Source organism: Vanacampus margaritifer, chromosome 8, assembly GCF_051991255.1.
Source record: "Vanacampus margaritifer isolate UIUO_Vmar chromosome 8, RoL_Vmar_1.0, whole genome shotgun sequence".
Taxonomy (NCBI): Eukaryota; Metazoa; Chordata; class Actinopteri; order Syngnathiformes; family Syngnathidae; genus Vanacampus; species Vanacampus margaritifer.
This window is the reverse complement of record NC_135439.1, coordinates 4,058,342-4,075,817: the sequence shown is the minus strand read 5'-3', so window position 1 is coordinate 4,075,817 and position 17,476 is coordinate 4,058,342. Positions and strand designations below refer to the sequence as shown.

Sequence of the window (17,476 nt, the reverse complement as noted above, 5' to 3'; positions counted from 1 at the left end):
GTGAAAAAAAAAATTGGGCGAATTTTCGGCCCTTTTTTTTAATCTCTAGCGTTTCCATTCAGTTTTATTTTCGCATTTCTTGAACATTTTTATAAAAAAGGGTGCATGGAAACCCCACTATTGTGTGTGTGACTACTTTATTGCCTCGAATAAAATTTTGGCGTAATATCATTTACTACCACTTTTGGATAGATTCCCCCTAGCCATGTTGGCCAGAGTATAAATACCTTGCCACTTTTCCACTCATTTGCTGACTCAGTTTGGGGCAGACAGTTTTCTACTTTAAAATAAGCTTGAGGCAGGGTAAACACACGCTGATAATCAAATTTAAGCATTTCCTCCCAATGCCAGGCAAAGTCAGCAAAGGTCTGATTATCAGATCTAAAGATTATACTGAGTGATTATGCTGTGGTGTGGGATGCGTTCAGTCATTTTCCCTCAGCAACCTGATCAGAAAATCGTCCGAAAACACGTTTGAATACTCACAATGGCAAATCCTCATTTGTGTGGTCAACCCAGAGTTTGGCCAAGCTTTGTGGTTGTGACATGAAATGGAATGATGGTCAATCAGGGGCCCACCATATTTTTGATTGGAGCATTTTATAATTGTGTGTAAATAACTGGTGAAGTTCCAATGAATGGTTTAGTTGACAACAGAACATGTTCCAATAGCCCGCTTTCACTAAGAATTTATTCCAAACATTGAGAAATTGCTAACTAACGTTTTAAGGGCACTTGAAAAAGCTCCCATGTTTTATTCATATTTTCCCTTCATGAAAATAATATGACCTAGCCCTAAAATAACCCAAAGGCCCAAAGGCAATCAGTTTGCAATCATAGGAAGGGAAAAAAAATATCCACTTGACATTTGACTAGACTGGAATAGATAGATATCATGGAACGTCATCTTGTCATGTTTTCTAGAGGAGGATTTCAAAAAAAAAAATTGGGGAGGATTGACTGTCTTTTGAGTGAAGGACATTTTATTATCCTAAAATAAAAAGTAGGCAGTCTTATTCACTAAAGCTGTAATCAGCGATGAAAGGTCACATCCACTTTTTCATTTTTTTATTCTGGAAATGATAATCAAACTTTGATATAATACTCCACTTAAATTAATTGGCAGAGGCAGAAAAGCTTCATAATTTAGTATTGCCCTGCGTATGACACAGCAGCACCTGCTTCCGATTGGGATTCATTTTTGGTGTAGTCCCTTTTTACGATTTCGCCAATAAAATTTGCCCAAAATGGCCGCTTCAGGTCAAATGGTGGACTTCCTATTCAATTTCCGGCATGGATTCTTGAGATTTTTTATATCTGATGGATGGATGGATGATTTCATCTGTAACATAGTGGACAGCTATAGGTGAAACCTCTGCTTCCTTCCATCGATTTCATAATTTTGCTGCATTCACAGTGCAGAAAGAAACACCTGCCAAATGTGGGCCCTTTCCAAGGTGCGTTCTCCGCCATCTGGCACCTCCGGATGTCTTTTGCTGCGTAAGAAGCCAGTTGGCAGCCAGAGGATGCAGACATAATGCCACAGTGTTTACCATCCATACATAAGCAAGAGGGAGATTATCAGGATTCACAGCCTTTTGCGAGGACCGCTTTAAAACCTTACATGATGTTTCGGTCAAATTGGACCTGTTTTAACTTAATAGCAATAATTTTTTGAGTGTTTTCACTCTGAAATTTGTCCAACATACACTAAAATTATCATATTTAAAATGATGTACTATGCAGCCCCACTAGTCTAAATACGGTATTTTGCGTTAGTGTAATATGAGTTAAACCGCAAAATCCAGCAGTTTTTATCAATATCAGAAGGTGGCCATTTTGACACTTACTGTCGACTGTCGAGTGAAGATGACATCACAGTTGCTCAGGTGTCACGTAACAACCAATCACAGCTCAGCTTCAGAAAGCAGGTGACCTGTGATTGGTGGTTGCCAGAGCCCCGCACAACGCTGATGTTATTTTAAGTCGACAGCAAGTGGCAAAATGGCCGCCCTCTGAAATGGATAAAAAACGGCTTGATTTTGCTTCATAACTCATATTCCACAAATGTAATATTAATCAGAATGTCGTATTTGAACTACGTGAGGTCACATATAACATATTATTGTCAAGAAATGTTTATGGTTGATTTCCTCTTTAGCATGTCATTCAGCTATAAAGTTTGTATGCACTAACCGCCCGGTTCTGGACAAATTTGATTTGCATCTACTAAAACGATTGGATTTACCATTTTGTGTGGGAATTAGTGGTATTGGTGGGAATCTTGGAACTGAAACTGCACAATGCGTAAATGTATTTCATAAGGGGCATGAGACTATCCTGAGACTGTCCCACCACATTTGCACAGTTAATTTTTGTAGATGAATTAATAATAATATAATATTTAATATTATAGTAATATATTTAATCAGAGTTTTTTTTAATTAAGGGTTATGGTCTGAAACATTATATCGTATCAATTACAATGCATGGTAAAATGTGTGGGTGGCACGATGGAGCCTGGTTAACACATCCGCACCACAGTTCTGAGATCGGGGGTTTGAGTCCCAACGCAAATCATCTTTATAGCTTTTGATAAAAAACGTTTTTAAATATCTGTAATTTATAATTCCATATACAATTCTTAAGAGGATATGCTTGGCCTGAGTAAGAACTGACCCTCTGCCGCGCATGTCGGATGTGCTACATTACATCAACTCCGCAGTTCCTGCTGTGTAAATATTTACCAACATTACAGTAACAGATGCCGCCTTTCCGAAGGCAATGCACATTTTGCCAAGGTGTGATAATCCATAGCAGAAGACGAGGATTGCTGTGATGGGATGCGCCATCTCATTTTCACTTTGGGAGCGGTGCGAGAGAGAGAAAAAAAAAAAAAAAAAAAGGGATGATTTTTCCTCTCCGGCTACACTTGCAGCAGAGAGACGCGGCAAAGGCACGACCCAGCGCGATGGGGGTGTCGTGGGTGTTGCTGCGAGGGTTATCGGTGAGTAATCACCCAAAGGCGAAAACGAAAGCTGCTCAGGGTTTGACGCTTATAAGCTGCTTTGGGATCAGACAAAAACACCCTCCACCGGTGAAGATTCTGAATCATGTTGTCAAACACCCAACTCTGCATCGCTTGCAGAAGTACGGACACGTACTTCAGTACAGATATTTGTATTAAGAAATACTCTAGTAAAAGTAGTGCTGAGTCAACTCCTTTACTTAAGTAAACTAGGCTAAGTGCAATTTCTGCAGAAATTGCGTGGGAATGCTGAAAGCTGAATGTTATTAGCTGAATGCTAAGCTCAAGTCTAAAGTTAAACAATGTGACATGTAGGCTACTTTAGTAGCCTCACCAGATGCCCGAGCCGAATCATCTGGATTCTCTCAGTGGTCTGAAAAAAATACTCTGAAGTATCTACTGGTGCTTTCCATCACATCACACAACACACCTGAGTGGTTGAAAGTCCTGTTGGCAAATACCAAAGTCTTGCAGCCTTGACACCCTCTTTTAATGCTGTTAAATATTGTCTGACCGTCTCCATTCATACTGCCAGTATTAGCCTCCAGCCAAGACTTAATAGGCTATAAAAAGAATCAATAGGCAAAAAAAAAAAAGTATTTTTACTAGCAATCCATCATGTAAATGTCACCTCCCAGCACACACACATGAGATCCATTTGGTGTTTAAACTGAGCTAGATACGAGACAAAGAAGACAAATAAATAAATCACACACGCCGGGAGGATTACAGCGTATGCCTGGGAGGTGAGTCTGTTCGCGGGAAGATGAAACACAGCTAACTTTCCCGTGGAAAATGTTCTTTTATAATGTCAGTTTCGAACCCAAAACAATTTGCGAGTCTCACGAGATGTGCTGAAGTCTGCCGATCTTTGCTAGAGACGCATTTGACCACTTGATCCCATGTTGCCAATTCCATGTCCTGTTTAATGGTTACCATCACGCATTTCCCACTTGGATGAAGTTAAGTCATACATTTTCTGTGACCTTTGATGAATACAGTAGTTTCCCTTCAATTCGTTTTTGTTTGACTTACGTATGGCGTTAAAAATGTTTCATCATCAAGGTCTCATAAGCGTGCAATGAAATTGCTATGACGTCATCTCGAATCGTGTTTGAAATGGGGCACGGATTCTCAAAGTGTAGTATAGGGAGGCTCCCTCTAGTGGTACGTAAAAGAATTACTGAAAAACTGCATAATGTTACAATGGCTTTAACTTTTTTTTTTACAGTAGTATTTTACTTTTAAGTACAAGGCAATTGTGTGGAATATTTTAAAAATGTTTTCTAACATTTATTTAGGTACAATTTGCTTCACTCCTCAAAACGTATTTATGTTGTTGTTTTTTTTATGGTTTTTTTTTAATGTTAGAGCATACTGAAGGTTTTGATACAGCTTCTGACATAAAGAGATCGCTTAAAGCAATGGTAATTATTACAAAAAATGGCCAGCAGGTGGCAGCAGAGTATAAGAGATCAGCCAGGGCCATGTTGCAACAAGCTCTTTTTGCCTGTGTTTTCAACAGGTTTGTGAGTAATGATGAAACTTAGCTACATTCTAATGCTAAGCATTGCAAAATGGAAACAGATACAAATATTTTTTCCCTGATTCAAGCAGAGACTCTAATCTTTCTTTTGGTAGGTTCCATGTTTTTATAGCAATATAACAGAATATTTTGTGGACCTGGCAAAATCTGTCAAAATCCAGTAAAAGAGGCGAAGGGGGTTGCTTCAGTGAGAATGGCTGGGAGTGAATGAGTTAAGCACGTTTTTTTTTTTTTACTGTATTCTATCTACAAGTAAAGTGTTAACATTCAAATTGTGCGTAATGTTACAGTGGCTTAAAATAATATCCAAGATCTAATTATTTTTTGAGGTGGAACTGGGATCTACTGTGATGCACTGTTATAAAACTGAATTCATTTTTTGTGGCCATTTTTGTTCACACATTGTCAGAAGTATTTCCCAAGAGAGTTGTTTGTGTCTGAAATGAAAAAAAAAAAAAGCCCGCAACTTTCAACACAAAAAGTCGCCAAGGCTTAGTTCAAGCTTGCTTGCTTGGTGTGAGAGTGCAACAAAAAGGCCGCTGGTTGCCTTCACTTCCTGTTAATATTGTGAGCTAAACCCAGGCAGGTGCGAATGGATTTGGGGCCACATTGCTTATTCCACACTTTATCATGAAACGCAATCACTTGTGACCGTCCACACTTCATCACTGCAGCCGTCTAGTGGGAAGAAGTCTTTGGCCTTCTGTGATTTGATTGACAGGAAGCGAGTAGCGGGAGATGTATTCCTGACATCGTTGACGGCAGGACTGTGAGCGTAGCTCAAAAGTGAGCTACACATACTCTATACTAACAATTTGGAAAAAATACATTTTGTTTTTTCTCCCTCGTCAATGATAGCTACAACTTTAGCCAAAACCAATGTAAAGTCATTGAGTCATTGTACTTGTGATGAGTTCTTCTTTGGCCACCTCACTTGTCTCTGCCCGCATTTCTGCTTCACCTCGTGGCAGTGTGGGAGAGCCTGAATTATTAACCCGGCTAAAATAAAAGACTCTGCTTCGTCCGGGTCTCCTGTAGACATGAATAATTGAAAGAGGCGGCTCGGCGACACAGCGTTTGGCGAGTCAAACACGGAGCAGGGCAAGGGAGGTTTGGAGGGGGAGGGGCCATGACGGATGGCTAACACTGCCAAGGCCCTCAATCTCCGTCCTAATACCACTTCAAGTCTCCCTCGCACCTCTGAGCTCATCCTGATACTGTATGTGATAATTGCCTTTCTATTTAGGATGCTCTCAAGTGTCGCATGCTTCCACATTTCATTAGCACTAAAAACACCTCCTGAAAGTTGGGATGTTAGAATACTGTCTAACATTTTTTTTTTTTGATTCTTCTAAAATTATACCCTGCTCCCCTCTGTCCTGCAGGTCATCTTCTACTTGATGGGTACTGATCAGTGGCAGGGTGTGCATTTGGCGATTGGGCTTCCAGTGGAAAACCATAAATAAATAAATACTAGGGGTGTGAATTGCCTCGTACCTGGCGATTCGATTCATAGGTCACGATTCGATTCGATACAGATTAATCCCGATACGAATCCATAAATTGATTATTGCGGGGGTTTTTTTTTACTCAAATTTAGAAAATAATAATCAGTAAACTTGCACATGTACACTGTAAGATTTGTACGAAAATGTATTTATTTATCTGAAACTTTAGGCTTATAACTGTGAGCCACTTAATTTAACAAGCAATTTGTTTCATGTTTGAACAGCACTGAAATAAAATATTAAGGCTTAATTTTCCATTAATATAACATTCTACCATGCTTAATGTGTGAATCTTAACCCTAAGTAAGACGTTTTGTTGAATATTCCCATAAAAAAAATTATGTTTAAAAATGGATTCGGCCGCATATCGAATCGATTCGAGAATTGCGCGCTGTTAATATCGCGATATATTGCCGAATCGTTTTTTTTTCTAACACCCCTAATAAATACTATAGAATAATTCATTATTCATCCTACATCCTCTGGAGAAGTTCAGAAACAATATTAATGTTCAATTTGCCAGCACGACTGGTTCTGAAAGCATTTGGCAAGTTAGGTTGCCACGGCAACACATAGTGGCTGACATTTGATTGGACAAAAAGTCATCCACAGACACTGAAGCACTATGAAATAAAACAAATAAAAAATGTCGTTGGAACGCATTAACATAGTATAATGGAACAAATATTTCATTGAAGTTGTATTTGAACAGCCTATGTCAGCTAAGTGTATAAATAGAGCCCACCTTGGTGGTCTTCACTTTGTTGCCCGTACTGCAGCTCCATCCTTTAAAGTCCGGCAGCACTTTGCACTCTTCGCCGTCCATGCAGGGATGCATCTGGCACCACCACTTCTGAGCCACGATGGATGCTGTAGAGAAAAAAATGAAGCAAAAAAAAAACATATGGAAATGAATGACACTTTTGATTGTAATCAAGAATAAATCAGAAGAAGAACATTCCAAATTGTAATTGAAGGTCAATTTACTAGTGAAGGATAAAGCATTGTACATGTGATGAATGATGAAGGAATGAACATCCTTTTCGTAATTTACATACTGGCATAAATATGCAATGTACATTTTTTGGCCTGTTTTATAGAACGCAAAGCTGATATACTGACTTATTGTGTTGTATGAATGGCAACAGGTGGGGACATTTGTTTGTTGTACCTTCTGGAAGAGCATTTAAATGTTCCGCCTTTCACTATAGCGACATTGCTCCCATACCCAGATGTACAAAGATATATTTGTAACTAATAAGTAATAAGTTTCTTTGGCCGGCAAGTTGACAAAAGTGACGCAAAAGCAGACCTTTCTTCTTTGTCTGATTTTAAAATTTAAAGCCTTCTTCAATTGCTTTTTTTGGTAAATAATACCATTTGCTAAACATAGTGAAACTCATAATACATCCGCCAAATGTTCTGCCTCTATGTGGCATTAGTGTTTCATGTTGGACATTGGTGACAGGAACAGTATTTTTCTTTTCAAATTCAGAGCAATTGGTATTTGCAACACGAAGCAACTGGTGGACTCTGGCCCATTTTATTCGTTGTAAATTACAACTAGTCACCATTCACCACAAATACATATATTTCTTATCACATATATTTTTTGTACAATATCCCACTATCTTAAAATGTGCAGCAAGGTTTGTAAAGCAAAGCGAGCCGTGTTGGCCGTGAGCCTCTGCAGCTGTCAAAGGGCTTCCCAAGTGACGAGACGAGTGTCAACACGGAGGAAGCTGCTGTCAGGGGAAACTTGAGTTATGGATTGATTCAGTTGCAACAGAGGCCACAATTGACGTGATATTAAATGACCCAGTCTGGATGCTGTCTCCTCCGGTGGACCGCTCCAGCTTCAACAAGCAAGCGCCGAGTGAATCAACTGATCTGATCTCTATTTATGGCCCACAGCCCAAATAATCAAATCAAACTGCATCGCTGCACCACATTTTTTTTCCCCTCCCTTCTTTCGAATCTTATTTTTCAGCCAGAGCGAGAAAAATAAGTTCGCTTTTTTTTTTCTTTTCTTTTTTTACCATCCACGCAAGATGGAGCCGCCCTTGTCGTTCCCGCCACCTGTCCCGGGAAGCAGGAGCATTTGACGGTCTGCGATCGTTCCTCGATCTTGTTCTTGTTGCAGCATCGGTGCGCGGCGATCACCTCGCAGGTTCCCGCCTTCACGTGAACTGGAAGCACAGCAGCAACATTTGTTTAGTATTCGTGCTACAAATCCCACCAAACTTTTTACTGCCTGCTTTGTCTTTGCATACGAGTGCACTGAGATGCTGATACTTGTAGAAAATGTGAACAAAAAAAAAAAAGATTTTTCTAATATTGACAGATTAAGCAATTATTAACTCATTCACTGCCAAAAACGTTAAATAACGTTTAGTAAAATCCTATGGAGTGCCAAAGACGTTAAAAGACGTTTTTTTTTTTCAAAACAGAGATGAAACTAACCATTTTCTATTGTTGATTACTGAAAAACGGAATAAGGTAGAAACAAACTTTTTTTTCTGATGAAAGATGAGAGTCAAATCTTTCATTTGGTAGTATGTGTGTTTCCATAGTCCAAACACAACATTTTCTGTGGACCTTGAAAGATCAGTCAAAAATGCTTAAATCGGCTGGCACCCACGGCATCCCTTTTCTGAAAACGTCTGGCAGTCAAAGAGTTAATCGTTAGTGAACAGCTGCAAAATTTAAAAATGTGCAGCATATTGAATCTCTGGATATTGTCCAATCATACTTATGGATGATCGGAATCAGTAGCATAAAGCCCTGATCCAAAGAGCCCTAATTAGTAGTGATAGTCAGAATTGTGGTAGTAACAACAATATTGGTAGCATTCATAGTAGAGAAGCAGTGTTGACATTGTTGTTGCTCGCGGCGCAGTATGTGGCCAAGAATAGCTTTTATGCAAATCTCTCTAACTTTCACATTCATTTGTTGAGTCGAAGCAACTCCTTTACATCCAAATGATCATTGGCAGTATCTTTTGCATGATCCATATTTCCAATCGCACGGCTCTTCTGCTTTTAAAAGGTGTTTAAGTCAACCTCCTGAACCCGGGATTAGTGTTGGCTTTGTTGTCATACAGCGTATGTATTATCCTGCCCGAGCGCCTCTTGTTATCATATCACACTGAGACGCTGACCAAGCAACAACGTTTGGATGAAGCAAAAAAAAAAATAAAAAATCCTGACTGTAGTGCTCATCTCCCACATGACTGTGCAATGCTTTCATTGTTGAATACACAGAAGCTTGCTCAGCGAGCCCTCATGTATTATGCATGCGCACCTGAGGAGTTCACACGGCGCACCACAAACACACGTTCGAGGAAATGTTCAATACAATTGCACCGTTGAGGAGCCATTTGTCTGCCGACAAGCAGCTGCTTCTACTTTAATCTGGCGGAAGGTCGAGCTGCGGAACCTTTGTGAAGCCCCCCTCACCCCCCCTTTTTGGTAATAAGAGTCCTGCGAGGGCCTTGGAGTAATTTCTGTGTACAATCTTGCCTCAAACATCCAAACATCACAGCTTGTTGAAATCCAGGTCAACCCCCGTGCGGAGGAACCCGGTCCGGCCCCACTTGGCATGATATCCTTGAGCAGCAGCTACTCCACTGACCCTGCACACCTTCTAGAGGACGAGTGGGTGTGCACCCCCCCCCCCCCTACCCCTTTGAGAAAATACAGCAAGACATTAAATATTCCTGTGCAATCTAATTAGAAGCATTACAAGTGCTGTATTCACAAGTGCTGCTTTTCCAAGTGGACCACAACCACCACCGGGTATTCTTTGTTATTGAACTCCTCAGTGGTCCCCTTCATATTCCTACAGTGGTGCCTTGAGATACAAGTTAAATGTGTTACATGAATGTCGAGGCCGTACTGCATACACTGTTTATATATTAAGGCTGTCAGTGGATTACAATTTCTAATCGGAATTAATCGCACGATTTCCAGAGTTAACTTGCGATTAATCCGAAATGAAACGCACATAATATCTATTCTAAATGTGCAATGAAATATCTTTTTTAAGTTTTCCATCCTCGTTAACATAAAAGTGGGAAAATATGGTAACCAAACACAAATGTGGTTGTATGTTTTAGTTTATTGTGGGAACGTTAAAGCATGAATTTGAACGCGTCGTTAGGTCAGTGCTTAGAGCAATTGCCTGCCAACACGGAGAACCCTGGGTTCAAACCCCGCTTGGGCCACATTTTAGTACATTCGATGGTTTGATACCAACTGACTATCATAACAGGAAATGGATTATAATTTCTCTGAAATGATTAACCCCCCCCCACCCCCCATAGATAGATCAGTTCAAGTTTTATTTTTATTTGTTTGTCATATAACTACAATTTGATTTTTTTTTTTTAAGTTTCACATCATTTATCTTTCAATTTACTTCATAAGCACATGCATTCAAATCTTAGCATTCAGCTAATAGCATTCAGCTTTTCAGCATTCCCGTGCAATTTCTGCAGAAATTGCACTTGGTCTAGTTGGTAAAGTAATTTTATAGTAAGTGATTCATGAAGTTACAGTTATGGTTAAAAGGAGTGTGAAAGTCATAGATTTTTCTGCCACTAGCTGGCATTAGTATTTCATGTTGGACGTTAGTGACAGGAACAGTACATTTTTCTTTTCAAATTCAAAGCAATTACAACTAGTCAACGCAGTCCCCACAAACACATACATTTGAATCACATTTTTAAAAATCACATTTATTATTGCTAAATTGTGTGCTAGTGACTCCCTTGCACAATGCTGTATGCAAAACAGCAACCCGTCAAAATTCCGAACGCCTCACAGACACATTTTGATTTTTTTTTTTTTCAGGAGAGCTCAGTATTGTTCATTCGATTTGACATCATCATTGCTCTCCTTTTTAAAAAAAAAAATTAATAATTTTTTTTTTCCTTTCTTTTTTTTCTTTTTTTTTCTTTTTTTTTAAAAAAAAAAGGAGAGCAATGATGATGTCAAATTTTTCATCGTGATAACTTACATTGATGTTTCTGCATTTGGCAATTTATTATTATATTATATTATTAGTATGGGATTTTTTTTTAGTGGGCTTTGGGAGAACTGATGAATACACGCACGCACGCGCACGCACGCACATACACATGCTCACCCACATACAAAAAAAAAATATATATATATATATATATATATATATATATATATATATTTAAAAAAACAGACACATTTTCAGAAGCAGGCAGATCACAAAAAATGTACTTGGTTGTTTAATTTCACACTTGAAGGGTGGTCAGCAACTCCAGACAGCCAACTATGAATACACAAGCAATTAAAAAGTCAATTTCCCATATTATGCCCCCTCTAAAGTTTGAGTTTGCTTAAAGTTCGCTTTATCATTCTGAAAGTTGCTGGTTGACCTTAAACCACATAGTGAGGCTCTCATTGTGACACTACTGCAAACAACAATAATAATTATACTAATACATCAATGGAAATTGTGTTCTTTGGGTCGTATTCTCATTTTTTTTCCCACCCTCCCAACACGGCAGGTTGAGTTGATGCCAAATAACTAAACTTTGGTTTCTTCTGACCGCAGCACTTTCTCCCAAGCTTCTGAGTAATTTGGATGTCACCGGCAAACTTTAAGGCCGACTTGTCCGAGGCACCGCGAGATGTGAATTCATTACCGTGCAGGGTGTTATTAATTGTTTTCTTGGTGATGAAATCCCAATTCGAATGATCGTCTCTTTAGCGTGCAACAGCATGATGTCGTCAAACGAAGACAAACCTTATTTTCACTCGCGTATGTGGAATCAAAGATCAATACGGCTGTTTTATATTCATTGCATCCCAAGCATTTTTCTAGACGTTGGCACAAAAGGACTAAAAACAATCTAAAAATGTATCTTTTAGACATTATTCAAACAATTTTGAGGTTCTTTTCAGAGGAGACTTAATTAAACCTGTAAAGATTTTCAATTGGGATCCTGATTTGAAACCAAGATTGCGGCCAATCTCCCGTCTTCCCATTAGCCGCCAATCGCGAGATCTCATTTGCAACATTAAAAACATTTTCGCTCCGATCGATGCGCCGACATTCACATTCACACAAAAGCCGTAAGCGCCTTTTCACCTCGTCGGCCAACTCGCTGATGCAAAAATAAGTAAGAAAATAAATAGAAGTAAGAAAGGTCCGACTATTTGCCCTTGGTGTGATTATCTTTCAGCCACTGTCACGCCTCCGGTCAAAGTTAATTTGCCAGAAGTCGCAGTAGCACGGAGGGAATATTCAGATGTGGTTCGGGGGAATGAAGGCGCACGGACGATAGGCAACGGCGACAGGTGCGTGAGCACACATCAGTGTTTACCCGCTCGGGAGAGGAGAACAAATGCTGTCAGAATGGCAAAAGGCTTGACATAAACAAAACTGGGTCACTGTATTATTGCACTACAGTAGTGGAACTATAGAACAAAAATATGCAAGCAAGTCACATACCGTTAGCTAAAAATCACGATTACCTCCGTCATTTTAACTTACCATTCGGTCTCTAGTTTTAACCTTCAAGTTTCAAGCAAGTCCCAAGTTACAGTGGCAAAAAACAAGCCGAGTCATGTCATAAAATTTTGCCTAGTCACAACAAATATATTAGCACATTAGCCAAAAGCAAATTTTAAATATTGCCATAGTCCCAAACATGTATTTATACGTTTTTTTTATGTTTTTTTTTTTTTATGCTAGAGCATACAGAAGGCTTTGATGGAGCCTCTGACCTGAAGAGGTCGCTTAAAGCAATGGCAGTTACTACAAAAAAACGGCCAACAGGTGGCAGCAGAGTATAAGAGACCAACCAGGGCCATGTTTCAAAAAAGCTCTTTCCCCCACTGTTTTAAACAGATTTGTGAATAATGATGAAACGTAACTATATTCTAATGCTAATTGCTGCAAAACGGAAACAGATACAAATATTTTTTTTTTCCTGATGAAAGAGGAGACTAATCTTTCTTTTCGTAGGTTCCATATTTTTTTTTATAGTAATAGAACAGAATATTTTGTGGACCTGGCAAAATCAGTCAAAATCCAGTAAAACAGCCGGGAGCAAAGGAGGTTGCTTCGGTGAGAATGGCAGGGAGTGAATGGGTTAACATTGGTACTTAAAAAATGAGTCTGTGAACAGCATGGGAGTTGAGAGAACTGGACACGGCGGGTCGGACTCAGCTGCTAACCATCCCAATACGGTGTTGTGTTGCTGCACTGGGAATAGCGCAACAGAGGATGGAATATTTTTAAAAAGACTTATTAAGGAGCATGAAGACAAAGCTGTGATAGTGCAAAATGCGGCACTGCATAGATTTGGTGAAGTCAAATAGCTAGTGGGAAGTGCCATTTATTTAAATATGCACACATACAACTCAAATCACTGAAGGCAATTTTTTTGGGGATGTGGGGGGTGCGGGCGAAATTAAGATGAATGTTATGTTCTAGAATGAACGCTATTTGCATTTGCTCTGATTTTTACAACCGCAAACTCATCGAGTTTGAACGTGACTTTATACACCATCTTAAAATCAACCATAATGAAAAGAGAAATGGATGGATTAATGGAGCGATGATAGATCGGCCTTGTACAACAGCTGTTCTGATATTTTCTTCAAAAGGCATCTATTGACATGACTCACTTGCTCCATATTTTTTCCACACGACCTTCCATGAAAGATGCACGCGCTAGAACATACGCTCAAAGGAAAGATCTATAGAGAACCGATGGGCCAATGTGTAGTTCAAGGACACTTTGACAGAAGAGGAAAGAGTGTGCGCTCGTGCGCGTGACCGCCGCAGCCTTTGATTCTATGGTTGCAAAGCGGCCCAGCAAACCGCCACGTTGGCCTCCCTGTCATCCTGACGATGAACAAATCAGCTCTTCATTGGCTATCAAGTGTGAGCGTCTAGGACGAGTGGAGATTCGGTGAAAGGTCCGGTGTGTGTGTGCGCGGGGGGTGTGTGATCAATACGTTTCTATTAAAGCACTTAGGCCTGCCACGAGTTAGAATCACATCAGCAGGAAGGAGATGAGACACAAGGAAAGGTGAAAGGACAGAGATCACTAACGAGGACTGGCGTGGATCCCGGCGCCCCCTTCGGACGATCAATTTCAGCGCCGCCAACGCCGATTGATGAGTGCAACAAATATGTATGCAAACAGAGACGTTCGTTTTGTGCCTCATTATAAACACTTAACTTAATGACCTGTTTTTCCATTACTTTTCAGAGGTTAAAGGGCGCTATGTCAGGTGTTGGTGTCAAGCTATTACAAAGAAAATCCAGGGTCACCGTTACCTGCTAATAATTACGGTCGGTGCATGAAATTCCTCATTTAATTTGCTATATGTGAATTCATTTTGAACGAGGATCCTTTTCATTGAATCTGGCTCTCTTCATCTTGAATTCAGAAAGTGTTGTGTTCTTGTATTCCTCATCTGCATGCAGCTTAAGGAAGTGTTCCTTTAGTTTTGCTAGCCAGCTAGTTGTGCTGGACTAGAAATTCTCAACTTGGCGTTGCAAATTATGCAGTTAGGACGGCCGACTCCCATCATTCAACTCAACTCCAGTCACACTTTAACTCATTTGCTCCCAAAAACGTAGAAATGTGTTCTATTTTAAATGTTTTAAGCGGCCCAAAGACGTATTTATAAATTTTTGTATGTTTTTTTTTTATGCTAGAGCATACACTTTGATGCAGCCTCTGAACTGCAGAGAACGGGTGAAGCTTTTGTCGTATATACAAAAACGGCCAGCAGGTGGCAGCAGAGTATAAGAGATCAACCAGGGCCATGTTGCAAACAAGCACATTTGCCCACAGTACTAAACGGATTTGTGAATAATGATGACACTTAGCTATATTCTAATGCTAATTGTTGCAAAACAGAAACAGATAGAAATATATATTTTTTCCTGATGAAAGAAGAGACTCTAACCTTTCTTTTGGTAGGTTCCATGTTTTTATAGCAATAGAACACAATATTTTGTGGGCCAATCCACTATATCCAATAAAACAGCCGGTAGCGAAGGGGGTTTGCTTCAGTGAAAATGGCTGGGAGTGAATGAGTTAAAGATGGAACCCAGGGGCAGCAGATACGATGAAAACAGCAGAGGCCCCAGAATTGAACCCTGTGGAACGCCATACATTGTCACGTCTAATGAATGTGGGTTCTGCAAAAATTATACAAACCAAAACTGAATTTCCTTCCTTCAGTTTGATCTCAACCCTGAGTCTAAATAAGTTTTTGCCAATATTTGATGATTAGCAACACGACACTGGTATCAACCAATATTCAATACCAACATTAATGGGGGGAAAAACTCTGAAAGTGAAGAGGACAAAAAGTGAAACTGAAGAATTACATTGCTTTCATTTTTCCACTTACTTGTACTGTGCCTGTCACGCTTTCTTTGACTGCATTTATTTTTCCACAAAACTAACATGATACAAAAGGAAGACAAGGTGAAAAAAAAACTGTTTGATTATATAATCTGCTGGGTGAATAATGCTTTTGCTAGGGAATTTATTTCCATGATACACCTCACATTTTTTTTTTTGCCTGTCATGAAATAAGACAAGACACACACTTGAATTCAGTGGAGATAAAAAAACAAGAGTAGCATCTTCAACAACAACAAAAAAGTAAGCTTGATGCATTTGCAGGTTTATCAAAATTTGGTTACCGCCATGATTTAACCTGAAGATTCGTCTCTGTCTTTCACATTCCAATTAGGATGCAATTTGTCCTGACCTACAATAAATCCGAGTCCAGCTCTACTGGGCCTCGGTACTGAGGGGGCAGTACATCCTTGATATCATATTGTACCTCGTTGGCCAGCTCCCATTGTCTGTACGTCTGCGCTAATCAGCAGGGTTACAATCAAACAATTGATTTAACATGCAGGTGGGGAGGCATCGCTAACAAGCGTGTCCCAGCTGTCAGCCGCACGACTGAATCCATCAGCTTCACCTGGCCACTCGAGGAAACGCTACAGCCGTGGAAAGGCAATCAAAACAACGGTGGCCCGTCACCGATGCCAACAGAGACCTCATTTAGCAGAGTACGACGCACAGGGGAGCCCATCCTGTAAAACATCTCAACACCAGACCCCCATTAAAAAAACTCCTATTATGTTGCCGGTCAAATTGACCCGTCTTACAGTTTGACGGTGACACAAGGGGCTAAGAGGGGAGCAGAAATGTCTAATTTAACCACTCAAAATAGCATACACTCATTTTCTTATAGTCACAAAATAATTCGACTTTTATGATCATTTTGAGAGATAAACATGCAGTGGCTCATACGTATGGAGGACCAAAACTGCCAAAATTAAAATTTAATAAATGACTAAATAAATGAATGAATAAAAGTGAAAATAAAAAACGGATATAAAAAATATAATTAAAAAATAAATGCAAAAAAAAATTTATATATTATATATATATATACTGTATGTATATATATATATGTATTTATTTTATATATATATATATACATATATATATGTATATGTATATATATATATTTATTTTATATATATATATATATGTATATATATATATACATATATTTATTATATATATATGTATATATATATATATTTATTATATATATATGTATATATATATATATTTATTATATATATATGTATATATATATATATATATTTATATATATATATATATATATATATATATATATATATATATATATATATATATATATATATATAAAATCTTGCAACGTGTCAGATTGACCCGTGAGCAATTTTTGGTTTGGGTCAAAAGTAACCCAATTATGGATTAAAAATGGACTGATCCACTTTATGGGTCAATTTGAAACAACATTCTGTTGTTGTTGTGGGGTTTTACCCAAGTATAGGATCTAATACTAATTGTTTTACACTAAAAGACCCATTTCAAGTTTTGTCAAATTGAGCCAAGTAGAGGATCGGTCCATTTTTGACCCAAAGTTGGGTTATTTTGGACCCAACTGTTTTTAGAGTGTACACTGTGCAATGATAAAAATAAAAAAATCGAATTCTAAATAGACACAATCAATTTTGTGTCTGCTCATTTTCTGTCAATGTATGAAACCAAAGGAGGGAAAACCCACTGGCAGTTTTCATCACGCCAGATCCTACTTTTTTGAATGATTTGTCATTGTGGGAAAAAAACAGCTACTACTTAGCATTAAAGACAAGAGACACACTGTCAAAGGCAGCGGTGAAAACCACCCGTAATGACATTCAAGTGACAGATGACAACCAAGCCTGCGCTGTAAATATGACCACAGGGGAAATCAGATAACATCAATATGGCAGGAGAGTCCACGTTCGGGGAGGGGGAGATGACGAAAA

At 39.0% G+C, this 17,476-nt stretch overlaps 1 protein-coding gene and 1 long non-coding RNA gene across 2 annotated transcripts in view; one reads left to right on the top strand and one right to left on the bottom strand.

The window, feature by feature from the left end:
* The window catches only part of tafa3a (TAFA chemokine like family member 3a), an 84,078-nt gene that overhangs the window by 1,408 nt on the left and 65,194 nt on the right, over window positions 1-17,476 (bottom strand). Inside the window, exons 3-4 of the mRNA XM_077572329.1 lie at window positions 8,122-8,271; window positions 6,828-6,952 (exon numbers count right to left, since the gene is read on the bottom strand). Coding sequence (XP_077428455.1) covers window positions 6,828-6,952; window positions 8,122-8,271 — 275 coding nt within the window. The remainder of the gene's footprint in view (window positions 1-6,827; window positions 6,953-8,121; window positions 8,272-17,476) is intronic.
* Window positions 13,666-16,493, top strand: LOC144056002 (uncharacterized). The gene is made up of 3 exons (XR_013294973.1): window positions 13,666-14,267; window positions 14,346-14,428; window positions 16,021-16,493. It is a non-coding gene; the product is annotated as an uncharacterized LOC144056002 (long non-coding RNA).